Genomic DNA, 22802 nt, shown 5'->3' with positions numbered 1-22802 from the left:
CAATTCCAAATTGAGATGTTAAAGGTTCCTATCAAGTTGTCTAGCGGATTTCTAGCTACTACTATTCAAGATACAGTATGTAATTTATACGTATCCTTGCAATCATTTAATTATTCGCTAAAATGATGGCAGAAAACCTTGCTAACTACGGTCCTTGGTTAATCTTCCTCCATGTATCTTATAAATTTCGTTGTTTGATACCAAGTGTCTTAGATCCCACAAGGATCTTCCCTTTAATAGTTTAATTTACTATTTCTCTATTAAAAAAACATGAAACTAGATGTTCAAACTTTAAAAAATTGCCCCAAAAAGTTCAAAAAGCACTGAATTACGTGACGCACACTATTTTATTCGGTTAAACATCATAATAATAGAAATTAAAACCTGTCATTGATCGATCAATCCATGCATATGGGTGATATTGCTCCACACTTTTGAACAAAGCTGTCATATAAGGACCGATTTTGGTCGTAATTAAAGTTGGTACACATCCGATCCAACAGCAGCAAGATGTATAGATTAATATCGTAGTACTCCATGAAACATGTGGTTTATACATAAACAGAGTATTTGAAAGATCGATCTATTTAGACATTTAGTCACAACATTTATATTGTTGATTAATTCTCATGATAAGAGTGGGTTCCTCCTCTATGTATACATCTGTCAAATACTCAATCTTATCCTACACTTGGGGCCATGCTGATTAGAGAAGGCAAACCCTAATGGTTCTTACAGTCCGATTGCGACTTCCACTTTTTAGCTGAAGCTTTTTCTTGATGTTACATTTGTTGTATCAAGTAGTCGTCCACAAACGCCACTATTGTTTTCACCGCACTAAACTAGAAAACTTGATTATCAGGTTGAATTTTCGTTTACAGAGGATTAATGTCTGCGCCTGCTTTATTGACAAACCTGAAGCTATCCCCCAAGATCGAAATGCCTCCATTTTAGTCGTAAACATTTGTTTAATTTGACCAATCATTTTCACAGAAATAGGGTTAACCGGATCAATATACTACTTGTATTCAAAATTCTATTAAGCTCATTTGAATTAGGAGTTTATTAATCATTGCGGCTGCATGCTTCGTTGATAGACCATCTACACTGGTTTGAAAAATATACCTTCTGATCCTTCAAGTGTTATACAGTCGTGTTAACTCAACTAGTCTCTCATGCATCTGGCTAGAGTTGTAAAAATATGACTTATGTAGAACTTAAGCCTTTTCAAATCAAACGTGGTCAAACCCCATCCGTTTGTAATAGAAAGCTTAATTTTTTAAGTTAATTTAGTGACACACACTTTATACTTTTCTAGCTAGTTCTGGTTTAATGTATTTCTACACAACTTGTTATTAAATTATTAATTTATCTGTAAGCTTCTGATTTCATGTTCAAAAATATTAAGCACCAATTAACATTTCCTTATATTAAGTGTACAGATGTTTGCAACGTAGTAGCTAGCCATGTTTTTTTTAAAAACAATCATCATGAATTATTATATGTTTTCGTCATTTAACTAAGGCTAATTCAGAATCATTCTCGGGTGACAAAGATAACAAACAAGGTCTGAGAACATTAACCAAGTGAAGCTAATGTTTGAGTTGAGGGAAACTCTGTTCTGATGTAAAACAAGGCAAGTAATCTCAAAGCATTGAAAGAATTATCTCTATATATCAAGACGTCGACAAACTTGTGTACGTACTCTTGCTCCATAACCCTAATCAAGCTAAATTTGAAAACCCGGATACTTATTGGATTAATTCGTCTCGTTGTTCATAAGGATCACGTTTCTTTTGCAATTCAGTCCAGGAACTGAAATGGGAACTAGCTAGGTACCTCCAAAGCCTCATTAAACAGAGAAAATGCATGAAGATAGAGCCAGCTATAGAAGCAGACAAACAGCCGTAGCTATTCTAAGCGATAAGAGTTCGCCGTTCACATATCGAAATGACAAACCAAATGCCGGTGACGATAAGGTTCAATATGAGTGAGCAAGAGAGAAAAGAAAGATGGAATCAATCGGGGTTTTCCTTTTCCTTTGATGGAACCCATTTTGGACTTTCGTCAAGTTGAAGCCACACAAAAGTTTATTCCCCATAAAAGATCCACAGGCATGATTACAAGTGGAATGATAGAGACGATGGAGACTCGTTACCTTTACCTTGGTAAACAACAATTTATATGACATTGACACATTGTATTCATCGAATTGGGTTTGTTTTGATACGCATGCCAGCCTAATGTATTGGTTTACAATATTTGTCATTTTGTATTTGATCAAACTCAAAAAAAAAGTCCACTTGTGCACGTATGAAGTGGACAGAACTTGACAGCCTCCTTGTGTCACATATACCAATTCATTTGGAAGCTTACATTAAAGATGTAATTACATATTTCCCACTACAGTACCTATGGCGATAACGTAAGAAACCGGTTTCAAATCTCACTACATAACAATTTTGATTATCTATGGTTCTGTGATATTTATGATATGAAGTTAAACGGAAGTTGTGAGAGGAAATGTAACGACGGTGGAGGTAAGCTACCATATAATTCCAATGAACCCTCATCCACTAATTAATCACCGTGAGGTCCGTGACGCGTTTTGTGCCGACATTAGCCCATATCGAACGACAATATATGAAACAGTGGTGAATCCCAAATGAAACAAAATGCAACATAATTCTCATCAATTCTCTTCTATTGTTCAGCAATGTGTATATGCTTTAGTGAGATCAATCATACCTTTTTTGCTATATAAATTAATGAAAATCAATGTGAAAGAAGGTGCATATACAGTATAAAAATTAGAGCTAACCCATAACCTATTCATCAGAATTCCTTCTGCCTTCCAAAACAAATCTTCTGGAATTCGTATGTTCCAGTCTCCCTCCTTCCCCAAAACTTCACAAATGTATGAGCTTGCCTTCTATTTCCATAACAAGTACACCGTAAGAAATATCAGAAAATTGAAGATCGACAATGCCTGCGGAAATATCCAAACAAAAGTATCAGTCAATATTAATTCACCAGAGAAATCACACAATATCGTAATTCATAACCAATTCACTTACGTTGATATCATGAGCTGATGAAGAAAAGATTAACTCGGGAAGATAACCATTTACTCCAATATCATACACCGGAGTTCCATTGGGATAAAACAACCCGTAATTCCTCTCCGACGCCGGATCGGGCTTCAAGTTCTCATTAAACAGAGCAAAAATATACGTATCAATGGGAACGTCAGGCTTGGCCGGAGTACCTTTCTTCTCCTCAATTTTCTTGAGTAAATTCCCATTGTAAATCCCGGCATTCTCCGGCGTGGCACCGGCCTCGTTCTCGTCCCCCTTCGATGGCCACCCTGTCTCCGATATCCGAACCTCTATGTCCGTGTGCCCCATCACTTTCATTGCCGCGTACACTGCGTCAATCTGTGCATCGAGCATGTTATCGTAGTGAAGATTACTCCCGGAGTCATTCATGCCGGAGTTTGGCTGAAAAAGTACGTACTCTATTGGAACTTCATTGGGACTGCCCTTGTAAGCAAAATAAGGATACGCGTTTATGAGAAATGGGGCTTTGGTTTGGGAATGGAAGTTGAGAAGCGGCTGGATATATTGTGCGAGATCTTCACGGAAAGTCCCCGCCGACGGCGGGTACGAGTTTCCCATGATGGTGAGGGAATGCGCGGTGGTGACAGTGACGGTTTGGGAGAGGCCGAGGTTGACGAGGGCGGTGTAGACTGATTGCATTGCGGTGAGGAGATACGACATGAGCTTGGTGTCAGTTCCGCTGAGGATTTCGTTGCCGACGAGGATGCAGGAGATTTTGGTCTGAGGGAGGTGAGGTGTGACATGTTGTTGGATCCAAACCTGAGCCTTGGAAGGGTCTGTCATGTTGGGCAGGAACTCGTTTCCGAGTCCGATGATGAAGTCGACCTCGGAGTTTGAGAAGGCTTGGAGGACGTTGGGATCGGCGTCGTAGAGTTTGACTCTGCTGACGTTGAGGGACCGGAGGAGCACCGCTACTCTGGGCGGTGATGGGAGGTTGTTGGCGATTTGGCCGTAGTTGATGCCGAAGCTTAAGCTCTGCACATGGAACAGAGCTGAATCTGAAACATAGTTTATAACAGAGAGGTCATAAATCTAGTACATAAAAAACAGAGAGAAAATCAGAGATCCCCATTTGAATGCCATTAATAAATCTGTGACAATCCCACTCTAATTTCATCGAATAAACAAAGATGGCGGTGGTAAAGAATGAAAATTTGACTTGTTTTATGAGAAAACAGAGGAAAATCTATAAACTCATTGTAGATTAGTGACAAGTTGAAATGAATTGACCCCCAAAAAAGGAAAGTTGATGAAAGAACATATTTTGGAGTAGTTGCTTTTGGAGAAGAAAGCCAAAAAGGAGATATGTAACTGTATATAATACCCAGTTGAGGAAATGAAATTTAAGGAGGACCCAGAAGGAAAATCTGAGACTTTAAGCTGAAACTAGGATCTGTTATTCTTTATCTGCTGCACTTTCTCCTCGGGGAACCAAACTGAAAGAAAGAAAGAAAGAAAGAAGAAACTTGGGGGAAAGTAGTTTGACAAAAGAACGAACCTGAGAGACTAAGAAGGACGAGAATAATTCTGAATAAGACAGTGTAGGTGAAGCTTGCCATTACTGATCGGATCTCCAGAGCTTCGCAGCTTCACCCACTGACTGCTGTTTTGCCCTGTAATCCCAGCAACCGCGTATCGCTTTTGCCACCAAACAATGGAGCTTTGGATTTTATGTATACAAGGGACAGACTGTGCAATAAATAAAGCCTCCTCTGCTTTTCGTGTCAAAATGAGAAGCTAATTCTCTGCATTTCTTTAATGGAGAATGGTGGCTGGCTCTGTTTTCGTTTACACGGTGGTGGATCTCTACCGGTTGTTATAGATTTATAGTTTTTTTTCCTTCCCATTTTTGTTTTATTGAGGAGTTTATTTTTATTGTAATTTCGAGTTGTATGTATACACGTACAGTACAGTCATGTTTGATCTTTTGGTTTATGTTTACCGACATGGAAGTGATGGCATGTGAGAAACTTGAATGAGAATGTGTGATGGCATGTCAAGCTGCTTCAAACTATGAAGCAATTTTTTCGAATTAGGAACGAACTTCTCCGTGGTTTTTCTGCATGGTTTCTTGCTTACTTCTAATCAAAGGGGTTTGATTTAGAAGTTTAGATTCAATGTGGTTTTTTGCATCAATTCATCTGAATTGTATTCTCCATAGGACCATATCGTTGAATGTTATCTTGCACATGAAATTCAATGGTAAACAAGGAACAAGATTCCATAGTATCTTCCTCCTCTAACGTGATGTCCTTTTGTGAACGTTTCATGTCATGTCTGTAGTTGAGGCAAGGCCCAGGAAGCAACCGCCTCAAGCACCAGATTAGGAGGACACCAAATTATTTTCATGATCAATATCTCATTTGATTATACCATCTGTGAAAGTTGAACTCAAAACCGAAGACTAAAATGAGAATGAATGATCGAAAGGAATTGAAAATAAGAAACCGCTAGCTTAAACTAACCCTATGCAAATGACGTCTGGGTACCTTTATCTTGGCTTCTTTTTGATGAATTAGTTTGGTTCTTTTCTTTTAGCAACATGGAAACAAAGTGATCAAAATTTCCTATGCCTCTTTTCTATTTGATGCTTAACCTTTTTTGTTTATGTTTTTCTCTTTCCAACTCTTTGTTCTGCTTAATAAAAATCCACGTTTAATGTGTAAAAAAATGTTTAATATGTGTATGAATTGGTATTTGTATAAAGAAAAAGTAAATTTACGTTGAGTTTTTTTTTCTCGTATGATTTGTTAAAGTATTTTCAACAGCTCTAATTAAAATTTATGTTATAGAGAATCAAAACACAAAATCTCTAAAACAAAATAGGGCTCAACTCCAATAGCTCATCTATTATATTGTATAAAATTAAATACAAATTTGTATAATTAAAGACAAATAAAATTAAATCACGTAATGTCATAATTTATACCAAGACGAGAGAAAGAAAGATAAATAATTCATTTTTTCGGGTTATTTTTTAGGATGGAGAGAATTTGTTTTTGGTAAGAAATTAAGTTTAGAGATTGTTTTCAAATTTATACAGATTTTTCAAAAAATCTATAAATCTAGAGATTTTGTCTCTCTCTTTCTCTATTATAGATGATGGTTTACATGATCTGTTTGAGCTAAAAATTGATGTTTTTCCTCTATAATAAATATTATTTGAGTTTTAAAAGAACTGTTGGAGATGCTCTCACCATTTTTGAAACTCAACCTATGTATTAAAATCTCAAGCCCTGTATTTTATTCAAAATATCATTAATTAACTTCAACATTTGGTCTCCCTAATGGAGTCAACATGACACTAGCAACATTTTCTTCTTTTTCATCATAGAATTCATGATCAGAGTCATTTGCATCATCTCCCAACCATCTTGTACTGTTAACCCTTCAGGCCACCCAAAATTCTCATACGTATCTTCCGATCTTCATATACTAGTGTCAAACTCTCAGACTTCTTGTGAAGTAGAACATGGATTGATTTGGGAGTTTGACACTAAGTATATTGGTCTTAACTGGACACTTGGCTGAACAACTCATCTTGGATTTGAGAGATCACGTCATCAAGAATAATATCCCAATTATATATCAATGAATCATTACCCTAATTACGAATGTTGGTCCTTGATATAACAAATACAAGATAAAACCTTTAATTTTTATATAACTTACCTGAACCTACGCTCTTTTTGCATATTTAAACATTATCAATACATCATCACTGGAATCAAATGCTAAATTGATATTAGGGTTCAATCTTATTATTAGCATTCAATGTAATCAAGTTTTCTTCCTTTGTGACTTTGTCCACAAATATTAGGATATCAGCTATTACCTATAATTGATTACCCAATAATGCTAAATAAAGCTGACACATCCAACAGTAAAAGTGCCACAAAGAATCAAGGTTAGCACAAAGAAATAATATGATATATTTGAAATTTTAACCTGGCTGGCTCATGAGGTCGTCTATCGGCCACTTCATCTCTTCTAAGAGTTTTTTTTTAAAGGTCATCTCTTCTAAGAGTTACTTACGAAAGAGCATAGCAAGAGAAGTTAATTCGTTTGGTTTTTGTAAAATCAACTTCTGAAGATAAAAATGGAGAAAGTAGAACGTGCATCAGTTAACAAGGAATGAGTCATTGAGGTTTAAAAGCAAAATACATAATGACTCCAATATGTGATGGGCACATGCCGATAATAGTGTTAGACCAAATGTTATAATAAAAATATCTGATTTAAGTGATTTATGAAAGATAATTCCTTATACAATAAATCACGGGTGCAAACATAGCCGTAACCTAAAAGTTTGAAACTAATAATACCATTCATAAGTATTAGTAGCGTACTCAGAAATTTTATTAAGAGGGGTCAAATTTATATATAGCTATTCTACAAATTACATGAGTTAAACCGTTTTTTTTTTTTTACGAAACATGAGTAGAACTATGCCTCATCATTTAGCCCGCGGACCCGAAAAGCCCCTGGAGGCCCGCAAGTCCGACGGGCTTTTACCCGGCCCGGCCCGCGAGAAAGCCCGTCAAAGTCCGCTTCCGTGGGTAGAGGGCCGAGCTTAAATTAGAGGTGTGAAACCCGGCCCACCCCGTGGGCCCGGCCCGCCAAAAGCCCGCCAAATAATAAAATATTATACATACATATTTATTAGGTTTAGAATAAAACTATTGCATTATGAAGCAACTATATTAATAAAACTTCTTGGGATCTATCGGCACCAATAGATATGATCGGTATATATATTTAGTGACCCTGTAAAAATTTCATCCAATTCGGAACTCATTTGACCGTCGGAATTTCCGGTAAACCGAAAACAACACTAATATGTCATAAGGGAAGACCCATTACCAAAATGCGAACACCAAAAGTCGTTTGCATATCTGAAATCACCTAATTTTTATCACCGATTGTGTGTGGTCGCACCAAGGAAACCAATTTGGCAAAACCCCGGTCAAAGAGGATTTTAATATGTCAAAACGTCTTTTTCTTTGTTAACCGTAGGTACGGACGGTCAAACAATATCCAAAACGGACGAAATTTTTACGGGTTCCCTAAATATATATACCGATCACATCTACTGGTGTCGATCGACCATATTTTGAACTAGAATTATTGATCGCCGAAGCGTCAACTAATGTATCATACCCTTTATATTAGGTTTATAATAAAACTATTACATTATGAAGCGACTATATGAAGGAAACTTCTCGGAATCGATCGACACCTATGTAGCACGGACACGGACACGAGTGTCTGTATTGGACACGATTCGATACGTAGACACGGTATATAGAATTTTTTTTGGACACGGACACGTGGTGGACACGTCAATTAAAATTATTTTAATATATATATATATTTATTTAAAAAATAATTTAAAAATTTGAAAGTATTTAGATGTGTATATATATTAAAGTGTGCATAAATATAACAAAAACTGAATCTGTTGGAATGGTTGAGGATTTGTTGGATCATTTGGATGACTAAGGTTCGAATCCCACCACAAGCATTTTTATTTTTATCATGAGTTTCTCTCCTCATATATATTAAAGTGTGCATAAATATAACAAAAACTGAATCTGTTGGAATGGCTGAGGAGTTGTTGGGTGCCTTGGATGACCAAGGTTCGATTCTCGCCATAAGCACTTTCACTTTTATTATGAGTTGGTGCGTGTCCGATTCCGACACTCGCGTGTCCGGGCCGTGTCCAAATTGAGTTCGCGTGTCCAAGCGTGTCCGAGCGTGTCCGTGTCCGTGTCGGACACGCAATACGGACGTTTGTCCGCGTGTCCGTGCTTCATAGATCGACACCATCCGATGTGATAAATATATATATTTAATGATCATTTTAAAATTTCATGCAATTCGGACCTCGTTCAACCGTCGGAATTTCCGTTAAACCAAAAACAACACTAATATGCCCTTAGGGCGGACCAATTACCAAGATGCGAATGTGGAAATTTGTTTACATATTTGAAACCACCTAATTTTTGTTACCTATCGTGCGCGGTCGAACTGAAGAAATCTAGTTGGCAAAGCCCCGGTCAATGAGATTTAAATATGTCAAAACGCCTCTTTTTTAGTTGACCGTTCGTACGAACGGTCAAACCATGTCCAAAACGGACGAAATTTTTACGGGTTCCCTAAATATATATACCGATCACATCTACTGGTGTCGATCGACCATATTTTGAATTTGAGTTGTCGATCGCCGAAGTGTCCACTAATGTATTATAACCTTATATTAGGTTTTATAATAAAAACTATCACATTATGAAGCGACTATATGAAGAAAACTTCTCGGAATCGATCGACACCATCCGATGTGATCAATATATATATATAATGATCATTTTAAAAATTCATGCAATTCGGACCTCGTTTAACCGTCGGAATTTCCGGTAAACCAAAAACAACACTAATATGCCCTAAGGGGGGACCAATTACCAAGATGCGAATGTGGAAATTTGTTTATATATTTGAAATCACCTAATTTTTGTAACCTATCGTGCGTGGTCGAACTGAAGAAATCTATTTGGCAAAGCCCCGGTCAATGAGATTTTATTATGTGAAAACGCCTCTTTTTTTTGTTGACCGAAAATTCCGACGATTAAACGAGGTCCGAATTTGATGAAATTTTTACACGGTCCCTAAATATATATATCGATCACATCTATTGGTGCCGATCGATATTATTTCGAAATTAGAATTTATTTGTGATTTTTGTTTTAGAATGTTTTCTAACAATTCTTTTATTGTTTCAAACTCTTAAATTAGAGTATTATATTGTTTTTCTAATACAAGCCCGTAAGGCCCGGCCCGTAAAAGCCCGCAAGGCCCGACTTAGGTGGGCGGGCTTGGATCTTTGTATTTTTGAAAATACCCGGCCCGCCACTTATTAAATTTATTAAGGCCCGGGCCCGTTGATGTGCCCTAAGTAGAACCTATATAGGTTCAAGTTAATTGTTATCACCAATAATTCTTCAAATAATAAGAAGTTTCAAGAAAAAAATGAGGAATAATTGGGATAAGTTTTTCTTCTATTTTGAATAAAGAGTAGGTGCGACGATGGCTCGTTTCCTCCTCCCCTTGGTAACCCTAGCCATCCTCTTTGGTGGTGATGGTGGTTCTCGAGACAACGAAGATGGTTAGGGATGACAACCTTGACTCTACTCCAGCATCTAGGTGGCTCCGGCCTCCTCATCTTGTTCTCCCTTCCTATTGTGAGACTACAGGTGAAGGGGTGATGGTGGATAATCTATGGGATCGGCGTTCCCTGTCTCTGATCGGATCAAAGGTGGAGTAATCTAGTGGCGAGATCTTCTAGTGGTGGCGTGTTGGGTGGGTTGTTCGACCGGCTGGGATGTTGCACGCGTCAGTCATGGGAGTTGTGGCGTCCAGGTGTTGTGTAGTGGATTTCGATCCGCAACGATCGGCGCTTAGAGCATAGCTTTGAGTCCTTTGACGATGGCTATTCCTTGATGGCTCTACATAGCATTGGTGACTTTCAAGAAGTGGAGGGTGGCTAGCACTGCAAAGGTGGTGGTGGGGGGTGACAGCTTATGTTCCCCTTACTTTCTTTTGGGCTTTGGGCCTCATCTACTAGGTTTGTTTTGGTGTTTTTGGGTTTTGGGGTGCCTAAAAGTTGGGTGAATTTAGTTTGACTCAATTTATTAGGGCTTTTTAGTTAGTTTAAACCCCAGGGATACCCCCTCTACGTAGGGTGGTCCTTGTGGTCATCTAATAAGTGAGCTAGTCATGCAAACACTTTATTTTGGTTACTGGTGAACATTTTTTTTTTTAGGTTCATGCTAGGGTTGGGTGCACTTATGTAACATCCTGAAAGTTTGTAATTCTGTTTTTGAAATAAAACATAATTTTGAGCTATTTCAATTTCAATTTCAATTTCGTGATAGTAGAATTAAAGTAGACATCGTTACGAGTCCGTGAATTTTTACAGAGTATCGTTCGGACATCGAAGCTATTTTAAATAATTTTTGGAAGTTAGTATTATCCAAAGAGATTATATAAAAATAGAATTTGAAGTTATTAATCTGAGCCGTTGACTTCTTAAGTCGGTTAAGTTGGTCAAATGTGGGCCGTTGGATTGTGAATATATATAGTGCATGGATCAGCTTCGACCATATCGACAAATGCCCAGACCGACCTTTGGTCTTGGGCGGTGCTGCAACGATGGAGCTCAGTTCCTTCTCCGTCGTCCGGTCAATTCTTAGCAACGCACCGGTAGTCGGAGCTGCGTCTAGATTCAAGTAACCTCCCTATATGTACTTATCTGCTCAGGTGAGAAGCCAGGGGCAGAATCAGGGGCGGATCTTAGTGCAAAGTTAGGGATGCTCAAGCATCCCCAAGTCAATTAGAAAGACAAAAAAAATTGGTATTAATTTTTTTAATTAGGGCTAGCATCCCCTATTCTCTCCCACACTCAATCTCTCCACCAACACCTACACATACACACACCCACATCCAATCTCCTCCACTCTCTCTCACACTCAATCCCTCCACCAACACCTACACATACACACACTCACACCCAATCTCCTCCCACACTAAGCTCTCTAATCTCACACGGACCACCAAATTTTTTTCTTTTTATCTCTTGTGTCTTCTTCTCCTTTTTTTTTCCCATAAAATTAAATCTATAACCCTAAAAACTAAAGCATAATTCTTAAATTAGAGTGATAAATCGCATTTGAGATCGGACTCACTCCACCATTCCATTAAGAAGTTATGTGCGGCCTCTACTCCTCTAGTGAGCACGGGATATCATGATTGAATTGGAGATTTTCCCATTTGGGATTTCTAGCTTTCTACGTTTGTTTTCCATCTACCCTCGGTTACATATGTTTGGATATATTTTGATGCAGATAATGTAAAACAATCAGTTCAAAAGTGAATCACATAGTATTTTGTCAAAAAATTTTTTTTTACCTTCGGCCAAATTTCAAATCCTCCATAAATTACAATTCTAGATCAAGCATCCCCTATACACCCATCCAAGATCCGCCACTGGGCAGAATTAAAGAGGAGAAAGTCCTATGTTTTCTGGTGAGTGTTATCCAGTTTCCGATGGCCTTCGATTTCAAGTAAGACGTGCTCCTCCGTGTGTGGTGGCGGTACTGACCTTCTGAGGTCAACCTTGAATAGGTACTTGCTTAGGATTACGAGATGATTGGAATCTTTGTTTTCAATTATAGTTGAGGATTGAAGAATCAAAGGGTTTGGGTTTTCTTGTTGTTGTTCCGCGCGGCATAATAGTGGTTGTTTGTCTATTGGTTATCTTATTTATTTGACTAGAAGCTTTGGAACTGGAATTGATGTTAGTTATGCTTAAATGTCGGTTTTGGTGGATATATAAAGAGCCAGGAGCTTGGGGTCTTTGTAGTAGAGTTGAAGTTTATTGGTTCTGTAGTGGTTTTGGACTGCCTTGTTTTATTTGCCGATATGAAGTTGTTCTCTGGAAATCGAACTGATGATTGAGGTTCTAGAATCACAGAAAATGGGAAGAGTTGGAAGGAACTCGTGAACTTTGGTGATTGAGTGGAATATTATATTAGGAGTTAATTAAGATTATGGGTTGTTTGTAGCAGTGTTACGGTGGTGGTAGTAGTTGGTGATTGTTGATTGAAATGATTATGGTCTCTGCTTTGATTAAGTTGAGGTTTGGATGACCTGGGAGCAATTATGTTTTGGTGGAGAGGTTGGTTCAGTTGATGGCCTTGCTTCATAGATCCTCGTGAGCTCGCAAGCTCGTTTAATAAAGAAGGTAGAGTGATATGTAGGTTTTATTACTTGGTTGAAATTTAAATGAGCTGGAAGCTGGTAAGGGGTTGTTGCTTTTAATTGTTAAATGGAGGAAATGGGAGAGTGTTGATTAAGCTAATGTCTAGCTGGAAGTGCCGGTTGTTGCTAGCATAGTTGTAAAGAGTACTTGAAATAGGTGCATGCAGGGAGTAATTGAAATGCATGGAGCACCATGATTCATTTTGGTGCTAGGGGTGGTAAATTTGGATTAGATATGCTACTCACTGTTGATAAGGAAAGATGATTGGTGAAAGAATATTGAAGCAAGAGGAGATGGGTGGCGTTAGTAAATTAAGGACTCGCACCCAATGTGGACATTGCCCTCGATCGTTGAGCAACCGAGTTGATTACCGTGTTGATTTGAAGTAGTTCACCGACATTCTCGGATTAGCGATTATGTACAAAAACTCCAGAAACCGAAGAACAAGGATATCAGATGCATGTAGCTGTGTCAGTAATGTTGTTTAACGTCGGAGCTAATTCGGATTTCAGATAAGGTCTCACAGAGAACCTCTATTTTAAATTATTTATTATATTACTATTGAATCGGTGACTTGTATGATCTTGTATGATTTAATTCTTGCTTGTTATCGCTTTTGATATAAAGCATGTGTGATCAATATGATTTATATGATCAATGCTATTGCTTTCCTTAAAAGTATTATTTAAATTGGCATGCATAGTGTATTGTTAGATGCGGTGACTATACATTTGAGAGAGGAGAATGTCGAAAGCTGAGATTGAGTGAAAAGAATACAATTTGCGTAGTTGAGTTTTCTCATGGGGCACGCTAAGATCTATGGTCAGCCTAATGTGCACAAATGTGGGGAAAGTATGCCCCTTCGACGCAAGAGTCAATAAAACGATATTATCGGGTTTCGGATTTAGAAGACTATGAGATTAACAAGATGACTAGTGAAAAAGGAACATGCGATGAGATCTTACTAGCGGTTAGTTTATGTGTCACAAACATTGGAGTCACCCAAAGTGGGTAAAATACGTGGTATGGGACGCGTAGGCTCTTGATTCTGATATATGGGCTAACATCCGGTAATGAAGTGACAAATTCATTTAGTCATGCATTGCATCATTGTTCCTCATTTGTTATTATTTGATATCATGTGCTAGTAATATTGATAAGATTGACCTTAAGAGGTTGGACCCTACTGATCGTAAGCTCACCCCTATAGATTTATTGTTCAGGTAGTTACGAGTTACACTAGAACGAGAAGACTAACTGCGACAATTGCGAAATGGTCGAGCTAGATGTGAGGAGTTATTTTCTTTGTAATTGATTTTTTTATTACAATTATTTTATTTTAAAAAGATTTTCTGTAAATGTATTTCAACTTCTTTATTTTATTTTACTATTTACGCTCGCGCCTCAGATCCAGCGTTAAATATTTGCATTCCACCGACATCAGGTCAGGGGCGTGACAACTTAGTTCTTTAGGGTTTTTTCTTGTTTTAGTTCTTTGCCTAATTCCATATGACGGGCCCCTGAGGGGTGAATTAGGTTGTTGTATCATTCTCTCATTCTTGAATTCTATATCAATGACAATATCGTCACGTTTCAAAAAAAAAAAAGAGTAAAAATACACTGAGTTATTAGGAAGAGTATGAGTTATTAGGAAGAGAAAGAATGAGATGAAACCTCTATTAAGAAATACTTTGATTTGCTTTAATCTTATGAAATAATTAAAAGTAAGTAGCTAGGTATGTTGGGGGCAAAATGATTAAAATTAAATGGCTTCATTGTTGTTCTAAGATCCAAAAAAATCTAAGGCTGAGGAGGGGCAATTGACCCTTCTGGCATGGTCTCCATGTACCTACGCCCCTATAAAATGTGCCCTATTTGTTCCGCTTAGTCTTGCCCGAAACCACGAGGGTATAGTAAACACCCTTAAACGAAGAGAGATAAAATGTGCCCTATTTGTTTGGTATGCCCATAACAAAGAGAGAGATATATACGTATATGGACTGCTGTCTCGCTAACCTTACGAAACACGTACGATTCTTCAATTCTTTGTTTATTAGAGAGTGATTCATAGAACTTATGGAGAAGTCTGTTTTTAATTGTATAATTAATACATATTTTTCCTTATTAATCAGACTTTCCTAATTTGAATCAGGGCATCTCCAAAAAACTAGTTATCTTGAAAAAAAATGGTTTTTTTAACAAATTTATGATAATTTTTACCTCCATTAGATTAGTTATTTAAAAATCAGATTTAGCTTTAGTTAAAAATTTTAGTTAAATATAACTGGGGAGGAAAGAGAAAATAACTCTAGCTAAATTATATTTATATGTTGAAAATGAGTTTAAAAATAACTTTCACTACTGAAGTATAATTATGATATTGAGTAGCTAAATACTATTTTTAGTTATTTTTAACTATGTATATAGCTAACACTATTAGAGGTGTGTTTCCATGTGTTTGTTTTGTCTCTTGGTAAGGAAACCTTCCACGATTAGAATTCTTGATTTATTAGGATTGATTTTGGATTCATTTCCCTATATGAAATAGAAGACTGGGCTCCGAAGGATTGCCATACACGCCGATCACGTAAACCCTATATAATGGTGCTTCACCACTTTTTGACCTAGGTTTATTGTACAAAGATCTAGCTGGCTGACCTTAGCTTCTTTGCTCTCATGGACTCCGAGGACGAGATGCTAGGCTCCGAGGACGAGATGCAGTACTACGATTCTGAGGATGGAAATAATACGGAGGACTACGATGAAGACGTTAACTTCATGGAGGAGGAGGAGGAGGATGATTATAAGCTCTCTCCGAGGGAAAAAAACTATAAGGTGTTGAATGAGTCCGATATACGGGAACGCCAAGAAGATGATATCACTGCTGTAGCATCTCTGCTTTCTCTATCAAGACCTGCCGCAAGCCTAGTTCTTCTCCACCAAAGCTGGAACTTGGAGTCATTGAAGGAGGCATGGTTTGAGGACGAAGATAAAGTCCGAGAAGCTGTTGGCCTGTTACCTGCATCTGGACCAGTACCAGTTGTTGAGTCGCCGGAAAAGTCCGGAGAAGTCAAGTGTAGGATCTGTCTGGAAGCCTGTCCAAGGGGGAAGATGAAGTCAGCTGGCTGTGGCCATCTCTTTTGCTGTGTATGTTGGGGAAGCTACATCAACATATCCATTGCTGACGGTCCGGGGTGTTTGTTGCTGAGATGTCCTGACCCTCCTTGCCGTGTTGCAATCGATGGAGAGATGATTGAAACGTTCAGCTCCGAGGAGCATAAGAGCAAGTACTCTTATTACTTGCGTAGGTCTTACATTGAAGCTAGCAAGAAAACTAAGTGGTGTCCTGCTCCGGGGTGCGAACATGCTATTACTTATTGTGGTTATGATGGAAACTGCGATGTGTGTTGCCACTGTAAATATAAGTTTTGCTGGAATTGCACCGAGGAACCTCACCGGCCGGTGGATTGTCAGACTGTGAAAGAGTGGATTTTGAAGAACAGCAATGAGGCCGAGAATACGAACTGGATATTGGCCAACTCCAAGCCATGTCCAAAGTGCAAGCGAGCGATTGAGAAAAACCAGGGTTGTATGCACATGACGTGCACGCCGCCTTGTAAATTTGAGTTCTGCTGGCTATGCCTCGGTCGGTGGTCGGAACATGGTGGCTCGAATGGTGGTTTTTATGCATGTAACAGGTACGAGAAAGCTAAGAAAGAGGGTGCTTACGATGAGGAAGAGAAGAGAAGAGAGATGGCTAAGAATTCTGTAGAGAAATATACACATCATTTTGAGCGCTGGCAGAGCAATCATTCCTCGAGGCAGAAAGCTCTTGAGGATTTAGATCAAATGCTGACTGTGAACATGGACAAGGTGAGAGGGAATCAGAACACGAGCCAGGCTGCTGTCGATTTTTTAGTGAAGGCTTGGGAACAGATTGTTGAATGTAGGAGAATGCTGAAATGGACTTATGCGTATGGGTACTACCTACCTGAACATGATACTGCTAGGAAGACACTTTTTGAGTTCTTGCAGGGTGAAGCAGAGTCTGGCTTGGAAAAGCTTCATCAATGTGCCGAGGAGGAGGTAAAGCCCTTCCTAGAGGAAGGTGTCGGCCCGTCACAAGAATTCAACCCATTCAAAACAAAACTAGCTGGACTGACTTTAGTAACCAAGAACTACTTTGAGAACCTCGTAAGGGCATTAGAAAATGGCTTATCAGATGTGGAGTCTCAGCAAGCTGGCTCATCAGATAAAGCTGGCAAGGTCGTGAAAGATCCGAAAAAGATGAATGCAGAAGTGGAATTAGACAAGGAATTGGACGTCTGGAACTAGCATGAAGATTCAAAACTTCACTGAAATAGTGCTTTAGCTTGATTTCACTTCACTAGATAATGTTCTGTATTATAAAAGGTGAAACCACATATTAACGCATAGCACATATTGAACTTCAAGCTTCATTTTCACTGTTTTAATGAAAATGCTAGAATCGCTTCTACTTTTGAATTGAGAAAATCACCAAAATGTGTATAGGATTAGTGGATTACTATAAGTTCATCCTCGAATGTGTAAAGAGGGTGGGATCAATCTACTAATATTGACGCGGTGACAAATATGATAAACTGCTACTGAATTCCACAATAAACACTAGAACAAGGTCCAAGGGAGCCTTAGAACAACATGAGATTCATAAAAATCCTGGAAATAACGAACCAAGACTTCATAACACTATTCAATTCAACAATAAGGCACCTAATACAGTTCACTTTCCTTGTGAGTGTGGATCACACAGTCTGATGATGGGTACGACACACAGGTCAGCAAATAACCCTCCTTCATTTGGTTGTCATCGAGGAAGGAGCCATCAGACTGGTCCACTGAACCTGCTACCATCTTTCCTGCACAAGTGGAGCATGCCCCAGCCCTGCAAGAATAGGGCAGCTCAACTCCTGCATTCTCTGCTGAATCCAAGATGTATGAGTCATCTGGAGCCTCAAACTCGTTCTCCTCACCGTCTGGCCCAATCAACTTAACCTTGTATACTGCCATTGATGTTCTAGAAGAGGCGGATGCTTTCAAGCCAAAAGACTTGGAGAGAGTCTTCACAGATCCAAGTGGAGACGAGAACTTAATGATAGAACTGGTGAATCGAGTCTTAGGTGCATTTCTCAGCATGCACTGAGAGGGAACGTTAACAGCTGTCATGGTTGACATGTTTAAACCTGAAACCATATACCATCATGGAAGAATTTAATAACTACCAATAGATGCTGTTCTGTTATACGAGGCACAAAATGGAAATGAGTAATAAATATTCAGCATCATCTCTTTCAAAGAGACACAAAATTGTGGGCATAACGTACTCTCATGGAAAAGCATGATACACAGAATATATGCTGTCCATTTACAGTTTAACAATATATTCGTGAACATTGTGTTGAAGACACTTCACATGACCAAAGAATTACCCAGATAAAGCGGGACTATCTGCTGTTAACTTTTAGATGATGACTCATATCCCTACTGGATAAGATAAGTGTATTAAAATCTCTGAAATGCCAAGGCAATCTATGTCTGACTATCATGGTTCTCTGCTCTTCACTTGAGGTTCCATTATGTTTAATCATCATATAGATACTGCAATCCATACTATTTCATAAAATGTTTTGTAGAACTAGAAGTTCCACTCGAATAGGGTCTTAAATTTTTAACTCAACAAGATCCCCAACAACTCTAAATCTACCACTGACTTGCAAGATACCTATAACAAGAAATCATGCATATTTATCAATTTCTAAATACCACAGTTAACTTTGTATGAAATCCATTTTGATTTGTCCAATCCATCAAAGCATCACAAGCCCGCAAACAGGATTAAGAGAGCAATGGTAAGAACAATCGAAAAAATTATTCCTTGGGCATTAACCTTACATAACCTGACTGCACATCAAAACTCATACCATCACTAATCATATGAACACCAACAGGATACTCCAATAAAACAAAGCATCAAAACCCAGCAAGAAAAGAAAAACAATGAATAAATCACATTTTACGCAACTTGGGTTTTTGCCAGAATCAAATTCTCAGCTCAAAGCATGCATCTTTACAATTAAAACCATATAAAGACCAAAACTTTGACACACTTTGGTGCAAAGTACACTTCAAAAGCTAAAACAAAACAATAAGAATCGTTTATCCATCAAAGTCTACCAGAATCAAACACAGAACCCAAGTTGTTAACCTTTCTTCTTTTCTTCTTACACAACAGTTAACAATAACAACAAAGTCCCAATCTTAAAAGTAAAAACCCAGATTCATAAGACCAACAACGAAACATACAAACATTAACAACAAATCAAAAGCTACAACAGATCCAATATGGCATGAATCTGCTTATTAAAACAAAACAAAACAGACAACGAGAGATAAAGAGAGAGAGCTTACGGAGAGTGACGGTTAGGTGAGGAGGGGAGATGAGAAAGCTAGTGATGAGGACTCTGGGAGTAGTTTAGTTTCGACAGGGAGCGGAAAAAGCAAGGCTGGTGGGTGGTCACAGCAACAAATGGAGTCTTTTATATATATAGACAAAGAGAATCTCAAAATCTACGACACTTGGAAATGTTGGGATTTATAATATGAGAAAGGGATGGCCCTTGGCATATTTCGAAAGACATTGAGCCAAGGACGCCAGAAAGATCCCTATTGCCACCAGCCAAAAGGCCATTAACACCAAATTGGCAAATTCCCAATTTGCTACTTATACCAAAAACGCATGAATTATTTTGCTGTTCTTGCACGAGTGTGTATTACCATTTAGGCAACTCTTACCATACTTGAGTGGCATTCCATTCGATAAATTTTTCGGTTGGTACATTGTCATTAAGGTGAATTACCATTCCGGTGAGTGTTACCATATAGGAAAATTTGATTCATTTTGATCTATTCAATTCATTTTAGAACAAATGAATCGGGTTTCAATGGTTTCATCGCGAGCAGAAGGGTTGTATCTCTGGAATGATTATGATCTGCCTATGCACAATCCTTGTGTGAGTTGTGTCAAATTTCATAGAGTTAATTGTTTGAAGTCAATATCAATTCATCATTTAAATATGCATTGCTGAACAAATCTTCCACTCAGAGTCTTCATCGCTAGTTCATCTAAGAACATGCTCTTCATACTAATAATTGTTTATTCTACCTATACCAACCGATGCCCCAACTCATAACACCACTAGGTGATGAACAAGAAGTCTACAAAAGTGGAAGAAAATTAGGAGCTCAATGAGTGTGTGAAGTTTGTCAGGGTCACCAAATATGTGTGTGAGCTAAAATGCCTACTTTTCAGTTAGTGGGGGTATGAACCAAAACCATTATGGGCAGGCACGTTTACTTGATGAGAATAAAATTGAAAGGTGAGAGTGATTACCGATTAGAGCATTGCAGCATTTAATTACACGTGATGAAATTATAATAAGTATGAATCTCACCTCTTAATTAGGAATTGAATTCTTAACAATCCGGATTTGAAAAATCCGGGAAGTGGGTTTAGGAATAAACCATCAGGAATCAAGATTTCTTCCAATAATACCCTTTATTTATTTCAATAGCTAATTAATTTCATGATATATATGCTACAAATTTCAATATATTTTTTTTGTGGCTTCTAGCATTTCTTTTAGAAGGAATAACATTTCTTGTATTAGAATCAAATAATTTTGACAAATTTTGGTATACAAAGTAGATGAAAGAAAACTGATGTTAATATACACAACCACATACATACGTAGCCTTTATATTAATATGTAACCTCATAATTAATTAAAATAGTACCGCTTGACTGGTTAATTTTACATAACTTCTCAATTAAAGCTATCAATACGAAAAATTAGAGAAAACTATATATATCAACATATAAGACAGTTTACAATGAGTGAACATAAAAATAGTTTTTAAGGTTATTTTAGTAATCAAACCATAATTCATCATACTCCTAATCATAATTTCATATGATAAGTAAACAGCTTAATGATAATGAAAATCTCCCTATTTATTTCATTTCATCTCTCATTCCTTTCGTCTTCTATTCTGATTTTTTTTTTCATTTCGAGTAAGTAAACGTGCCCTATAATATCATTGTCTAAATGTCAACCCATGCCACCCAAAATGGTCATTACAACGTTACCTCCTTCATGCATATTGCATTCAATGCCCCCCAAGGCTACCCAAGAGTCGTAACAGCTGCTATTGATCATGCACGTAGTCTTCTGAGCCTTTCTTCAAGTCTATTCATGAAGCATGGTCTGTACAAGGAGCAATTCTGTCTAAATCGATCCCTTCCTTAGTGATCTCAAGCATAAAGGTCCAAATGTTTTTACAGAAAATTTCATGTAATAGGGACGTCAAGGTGTACATGTTATTACTTATGTCCTTCCTTGATTCACATTAATTTAGTATGAATGTAAGTAATCATTATGTTGTAGTTCATACTCCCTCATAGTAGTCTATGCCGCATAGTAATCCGCCTCTGCTAGTAGTTCATACTCCCTCATTCAATACATGGAATGAATGAAATCAATTCGGACTTCTTAGGCCATCTCAAACCCATGGGCTATTGTGCCATAATTCCCACATTATGTCACATTTGGTCTCAAACCCATGGCTATTTTCTGACACAGTTTTGTGGTACACTACTAAGTTGGATGAAATCGGGTATGTTGAAGTGAAACGTACGGAAACGTAGAAGCAATTTTTTTTAAGAAGCAGATATGCTTTGAAAGCGTCAAAATAAAATAATAATATATATAAAATTATAAATTATACAAAAAAAACAAAAAAACATCATAGCAAATTTTTAGTTCAAGTAACTCAAATAATGTGAATAACTTAGTGTTCTACATTTGAACAATATATATCTAATAAAAACAATACTATCTAAACATCATCCTCATTTTCATTGTCCTCAATAATATCAAATAAAATAGCCTCTAATGACGGTTCATCAAGTGAAAGCTTCTGACCGCTTCCATCGAGGTTTCGCTTCGGAAGCGGGAAACTTGTGTAGGTGAAGGCAAGTTTCTATGCTGCATAAGTACACTAGTACACGTGGGTCCTGCCTCAAAAATTATTTTTATTGTTATTTTGGTGAATAATTTCATAAATACATAATAATTGTTTAGTGAATATATATGGTTTCATTATTTTTATTTAAAAAATAATATATTATATCACTAAACTCGAATTAAATTTGTATTTTTCTTTTTAGTGTAACAACTCCTTAAATAAACAACAACATTATCGAATTAAAACTAATTTAAGTAACGTGAGTTATTTCTACCATTTGATTATGGCTATTATCCAGAAATGCCTTTCGATACACCAAATGATCATGATTACTGATATTTTTAATAATTTAATTATAATTTATGTAACTTAATGTAATTTTAATTTGAGTTTTTTTCACCAACAGTCCCTTAATTCTGGTGTACCTACCAATGTGATACCTCAACTCTTAAGCGTACCAATGTGATACCCAGACTCTAGTATTGCTCTCATTGAAGTACTTCCGTCAGTTTTTTTCAACTTCTCCGTCATCTTGGTGACGTGGCAAGTACGTGAGGCCCACGAAGAGGGTTAAAAGACAAAATTAACCCCATATGAGAGAATCAATGTTTTTCCCGCCCTTTACCTTGAGAAAGACACCCAACAATTCCAATTTTGGCGCCAATTTTCCCTCCCTACTCCTTAATTTGTGTCTCTTATCTAAACTAAAGAACTACCGCCAACCAGTCGACCACAATCTGATAAAACCTAGATCAATCTCATTTTCTATTTTTACCCTAGCACTTGTTAAACTAACATAATAA

The 22802-nt window shown here is 37.5% G+C and overlaps 3 protein-coding genes across 3 annotated transcripts; 1 reads left to right on the top strand and 2 right to left on the bottom strand.

Moving 5' to 3' along the window:
• Window positions 1-2668: 2668 nt before the first annotated feature.
• Window positions 2669-4903, bottom strand: LOC126788986 (glucan endo-1,3-beta-glucosidase 14). Its single transcript, XM_050515030.1, has 3 exons — window positions 4618-4903; window positions 3078-4117; window positions 2669-2989 (listed from the first exon to the last, which is right to left on the bottom strand). Exons 1-3 carry the CDS (start codon window positions 4676-4678, stop codon window positions 2933-2935), a joined length of 1158 nt encoding a protein of 385 aa, XP_050370987.1. The 5' UTR covers window positions 4679-4903; the 3' UTR covers window positions 2669-2932.
• A 10709-nt stretch (window positions 4904-15612) lies between these two features.
• LOC126787179 (probable E3 ubiquitin-protein ligase ARI8) lies at window positions 15613-17271 on the top strand. The gene has a single exon (XM_050513101.1). The coding sequence runs from the start codon at window positions 15613-15615 to the stop codon at window positions 17269-17271; it is 1659 nt and encodes a 552-aa protein (XP_050369058.1).
• Window positions 17272-17547: 276 nt separating this feature from the next.
• Window positions 17548-19531, bottom strand: LOC126789008 (ferredoxin, root R-B1). Its single transcript, XM_050515051.1, has 2 exons — window positions 19384-19531; window positions 17548-18158 (listed from the first exon to the last, which is right to left on the bottom strand). The coding sequence occupies exon 2, from the start codon at window positions 18148-18150 to the stop codon at window positions 17689-17691; it is 462 nt and encodes a 153-aa protein (XP_050371008.1). The 5' UTR covers window positions 18151-18158; window positions 19384-19531; the 3' UTR covers window positions 17548-17688.
• Between the last annotated feature and the right edge of the window lie 3271 nt (window positions 19532-22802).

This window comes from Argentina anserina, chromosome 3, assembly GCF_933775445.1.
Source record: "Argentina anserina chromosome 3, drPotAnse1.1, whole genome shotgun sequence".
Lineage (NCBI taxonomy): Eukaryota > Viridiplantae > Streptophyta > Magnoliopsida > Rosales > Rosaceae > Argentina > Argentina anserina.
This window is presented reverse-complemented; position numbering and strand designations above follow the sequence as displayed.